The sequence below is a fragment of the Sorghum bicolor genome, chromosome 9 (genome assembly GCF_000003195.3).
Source record: "Sorghum bicolor cultivar BTx623 chromosome 9, Sorghum_bicolor_NCBIv3, whole genome shotgun sequence".
NCBI classification, from domain to species: domain Eukaryota; kingdom Viridiplantae; phylum Streptophyta; class Magnoliopsida; order Poales; family Poaceae; genus Sorghum; species Sorghum bicolor.
The window spans coordinates 43,536,701-43,541,946 of NC_012878.2; the positions used below are offsets into that span (position 1 = coordinate 43,536,701).

The 5,246-nt window shown below is 40.2% G+C and overlaps 1 protein-coding gene across 3 annotated transcripts in view; it reads right to left on the reverse strand.

The window, feature by feature from the left end:
• LOC8061904 (protein DEHYDRATION-INDUCED 19 homolog 2) overlaps positions 711–5,246 on the reverse strand; it is a 5,382-nt gene continuing 846 nt past the window's right edge. Inside the window, exons 3-6 of one of the 3 annotated variants that reach the window (XM_021447806.1) lie at positions 2,517–2,594; positions 2,051–2,391; positions 1,698–1,756; positions 1,086–1,222 (exon numbers count right to left, since the gene is read on the reverse strand). In XM_021447806.1, the coding sequence (XP_021303481.1) occupies positions 1,729–1,756; positions 2,051–2,391; positions 2,517–2,594 (447 nt within the window). In that variant the 3' untranslated portion in view covers positions 1,086–1,222; positions 1,698–1,728. Of the gene's footprint in view, positions 1,223–1,697; positions 1,757–2,050; positions 2,392–2,516; positions 2,595–5,246 lie in introns of all 3 variants that reach the window. The other 2 variants (XM_002440900.2, XM_021447807.1) reach the window with 2 other exon arrangements.

Here is a 5,246-nt window from a genome sequence, read left to right on the forward strand (position 1 = left end):
CTAGCCTCTTCCATCATTACAAAACTTCAGCTTCGTTAGGTCGACTTCCTCTTAGACAATCAGGTGCTGGTGGATTTTCTCCTCAACAGCAACCAAGACTCCCCACCTGACTGGAGAATCAAGCCCTTCACATAAAAATTCTGTAACAATAAGTAGCACATAGTAGCCTCCCTCTCTACAGAAGATTGACAGAAGACTAAACTCTGAGGCTCATCTTTTAGCCCATTAGGCCATTGTAACTCTAAGCCCTGTCAGGACCAAATCAACTTTATATGTTCAAATCCCAGCCACAATCTGACTTGTACTTTAGGTGTGGCTATAACTGAAGTTTGTCTGAAGTTTGTCTAGATGAATGTACTTCTATTGCAGCTCTGCTGCTGATTCAATAAAATTTGCTTTTTGTCAAAAAATAAATAAATACTCAAGAGTCGAGGCCCCCGCCCACGCCAAGAAGCCATCCTCGTCCTTCACTCAGCACAACGAACCAAACAAATCGCGTTTTTAGTTCGCACAACGAACCAAACAAATAGCGTTTTTAGTTCCCCCCAACGAATAGCGTGACAACTGATTGCATTACCATTCCCGCACCCACTGCTGAACCGAACATGACCTAAGACGAATTCTAGTTGCAGCTACATTACTACAAGAGTTCTAAATATATGGTAAAACATACCAAACATCTGTACGCAGCAGGCAGAACTTAAAAGACAGAACAGTAAATGAACAGTTTTACATTAAAAAAATGGGATGTGATACCATCATATAAAACAATGCATATTATTACAACAATTAAATAAATATCCTAAATCATGGCGAGTAGCTCCCTTTTCCTATATTATATGCACAATACAACCCGAAGGACAGTGTCCTCATTTATTTGACACAGAAATTTGGAATACTACAACCTTCCTCCCCCTACCACCCTGTTGTACTAAGGGCAAATGCAGGGAGATAAACATACATACATGCATAAATATTCCATCCGTACATACATGAACTTAACCTCTTGTGTTCACGGCGGCGGCAGCAGCAGCAGCAAGGTTGCTTAAGTGCAGATGATTCTCTTTGTGTTCCTTGACTGTATTGTGATGCTGTTATCAAGTTTGATGACCTCCTTTACAAGTTATCATCATCAAATATTGTCGAGAGCACAAGCCCACGGACGAATTTGCTCCTTTGAATCCTTTCCTTCTGATCCTTCTCTGACAATGATGGTTCAGCTCTGTAGATTCATCACAACAATTTAATCAAAGAATAAACACCAAAGAGAAATATAGTGAATGAGGGGGGAAATTTGGTACACAAGACGAAACATTAAAACATCATTCTGAAATGAACTTCTGAAATGTTCATTGTTCTGTTCTGCTCACAAGTCAAAGATGGCTATTTACAACTGAAACTAAGGCATTATGCATGATCAGATAAGCAAAATCAAGATTTGTTCATTTCGTAGGTCTCTACAGAACATGTGAATCCAATCATGCATGTAGCAAAAAACAATCCCTTAGAAGATGATCTGCTATACTTTTCAAGCATAACCTTTTTTCATTGGTTAGCACTAGTTGGTAGTTGCAAACATGTGAAAGAAGTGCCCATAAAGCAAAACCGCATTTCAGCATTATGGGTAATAATGATAGCTATTAGGTAAAAAGCACAGAGCCATGAGGGCAAAAATGTCAATCATCAATGCATACAACCTCATGGCATCGGAAGTACAATATCTTCAACCTATTTCTTTGAACGGTGCCAAATAGACCTAAATCATGACAATCAGCATAAACCACATCTTAGCATCACATCACAAATAGTGTATAGTGATCCACTGAGGAAGTCAGCAATAAAGTCATGAAGGATAAATTACCAACATATTAAACAAACAATACAAATAAAGCTATTTGATATGATATGTTTAACATGCTTGGATGGCATAAATATGCACTGGTTCCTCCGTGAAGTACCATAATTAGAAGATTATATTATCAGCAAACACAAAAGAAAATGAGAACTGGACATAATGTGGGAAACTATGAACAATTGAACATACACTGACCAGATACAATGGTATCGTGGCAAAGAGGGAGCTGAGTGAGGCAGCAGAAAGAACAAGCTTGAGGTGACATACCTCTCTACAGTCTTTTCATCTGGGAATTTATTTAGCAAAAAGTTATTGTCAGATGAGTCGGAATGTAAATCTTTGGATGGTTCAGCCACAGGCAAACTACAAATTAAAGATGACAAAAATGGATCTGGTGCTGCAGCAGGAGGATTGGATACATAGGATGATCCACCGAGAAATGACTGCAAACTGCCATTTCTCAAGTCCTTTCTCAACAAGGATAACAAAGAATGGGACCCAGTAGACACTTTTCGGACTCTGCGCCTGCGTTGCATGTATTATTCATTAAGGAAAACAATGTGCAAATTCTGTTCCAACATGCCTATATATCTTCAACTGTAGTATAATGTGAAAATGCAAAAATGCAAGTGATCAGCAACAGCAGCATAGTAAAGGATATCTTGAAATAACTTCCATGCTGCATTGTCAAATGTCCTATCAAGTCCATTCCAACCCTTGTAGCACAGATGGGGCATACCTGAAAGGGCATTTCAGAAAATTCCATAAGTTTTTGTTGTCTGAACCTGTTATGTAGGATGATCTTAGTTATAAAGCAGGTTGAATAGCTAACACTGCTTCTATCATGCCCTAAGAAATAAGAAACGAAGTGATTAATCCATCTGTTACAAGTTTGCAGCAGTCTTAAGAATAGAGAAAGAAGATTTCAAGCCTAAAAAAGTATAGATTCATCAAATGGAAAAGAAATACTGTAAGGAAAAAGAGCTGGAAGACAGCCATGAGTCTGACAGAAATGAAAAGAGGCAAATGACAATGCACCAAAGTTTTCTTCAAGTCTCAACAAGCAGAGACAAACAATTGGTATGGCATCAAAAAAGAAAACTCTGGATTGTACAGTACCCCGAATGAGCTAGAAAATATTGTCAACACAAGGGATGAAAATGACACCCATGTTTGGGCAATGTTGAAGAAATGCGTGAGATCTATGTCAATCACATTTTGCAGTGGTTGCTCCTGATTACTTTTGTACTTCTGCTAGGGCAAGCAAAGCCAGGGTAGTAAACACTTCCCTATTAAAGCTTGGCAGCAAATGGTAAGAACCCAACAACTGAGCTATATATCCATATTTCCAAGATAGGTAAGGTGAGTATTTGCCAATAGGCTGGAGCACAGATAGGCCAGAGCCCAAACAGAATCTAGATAAAGAAAACAAATGCACAAGGCCTTCCTGCATCTAATTCTATTGACCAGTTACCACTTAATATACTGACAAAACACTTATTTTAACAATATAAAAATAATTATTAAATTATGGTTCTACAAGGTGTGCAATATATAATCCAACATATCTAAATCTAGTTTCCCAAAAGATATTTATATTCTATCCTTACTTGTACCCCAAGTCCAGATGGATTAATCTGCTTTGTTGGTTCTTGTAGACAATAACTAACAAGCATTCTTTCATGACAAACAAATCAAAGTTACCAAGTGAAAGTTTTACAACAGTCTTATTGGGACATTTCATGAAAGAAAATGGCCAGATTAAATTATTCAACAAAAAGCGATATGAAATGACATACAAGATAGAATGGTCATCAGCTGCAAAGATAGTACAATCCTTCAGCTCCAAACTAAAAGGCACAAGAAATCCTGGCACAAACCCAAATATCATCCGTGTCTAGTGCTTCAATTTCAACGCCAATATGGGTGCTAACAGAAGATGCCGACAAATGAAGCAGCTAATCTAAAATGCAAACAAGAATAACAGATTACATACTAGTATTCCATTGGTTCATTTTCATGCATAGTCATAATTAGTAAATTAAAACAAGGAAGATTGTCAGGTACATAAAAGGATTGTATGGGAAACTTCCAGCACAAGCAACAAATGTTACACCTAACCCAACCCAAAAGACAAAAGTTCAACTAACCCATCAGATAAAACTAAAACCCTCTTAGTGCAGCCCAAAACCAAAAGTTCAAAATAGCCACTTGAAAGGCAAATATGCCTCTAACAGGACACCCAGGAGCTCACACAGAAAGAACACACACACACACACACGAGCACAAGTGGATTTGGTGGCTGGAATGACTTAGCTTTTTCTGTTTTTTCTCTTCTACTAACATAGCCAACATGAGCTACAAATCAGGCTGTGATAGCCACCTAATTAATGCAGAAGATTACCCAACTAATCAGCCTATTACTCCATGCTGAAAATTAGCTAAAGTAAATGCTATGCACCTAGACACTAGCATCTAGCATGCACCTACGGATTATTTCCAACACCACTTTCCCAACAAACACACACAATCATTCCAAATACAATTCCTCCAATCCAGCACATAAACACACCTACCTAAACCCCATAAAGCAACCAAATCCCACAATTCCAACCAACAATGCTCTCAAAAGGTGACACCTATTTGTTCCAAACCATCACAAGCCCTCTAGAAAACAAGAGGGCCCACAGAGAAAGAAATTATATATTTTCTATATGTTGGTTCCCAAACTACCTCAGAAAAAAAAGGGGGGTGGAGAGGAGAAGAATCAGGCGTCATATTAGCACCAAAAGGTCTGATTTTCCACAGCAGACATGAGAAGCTAAGAGATGGTCCCAAGCAATTTAACCTGCATTTAACCATCACAATTGCGAATTGCAAAAAAAAAAAGGGGGGGGGGGGGGGGGGGGGAAACCTGCCCAAAAAAGCGTAATTTTACCCATGGGAAACCTCCTGGTTTCCTCCAAAGAAAAAAAAAGGGCCGGGAACATGGGAAAACAAAGTAACGGACCCCCCTCTTAACCCCAAAGGGATGGTCCTCCTCCAAGTGACCCCCAAAGCTGAAAAAATCCAAATCCCCCCCCCAAAAAGGGGAATTTTAGGGCCCCCCCCCCCCCCCCCGGGGGTCCCTCACGTTATCCCCCCCGGGGTCCGCGTCGTCAAAACCCAAATAAAAAATTGCGCGCATAGGCATAAACCCCCCCCCTCAAAAACAGCCGGGGGGAAGGGGAAAAAAAACGAATCCTAACGGGCCCTAACCGGAAAAAGAAAACATCGGCCGGGGGTACCTACCCTAACGCGCCTGCAGGGGCCTCGCGGGGGGGGGGGGGGAAAAAAAAAACAAGGACGACGAGGGGCCCCCCACCTCGGGGGGGTCCATGGGTGGGGGAAC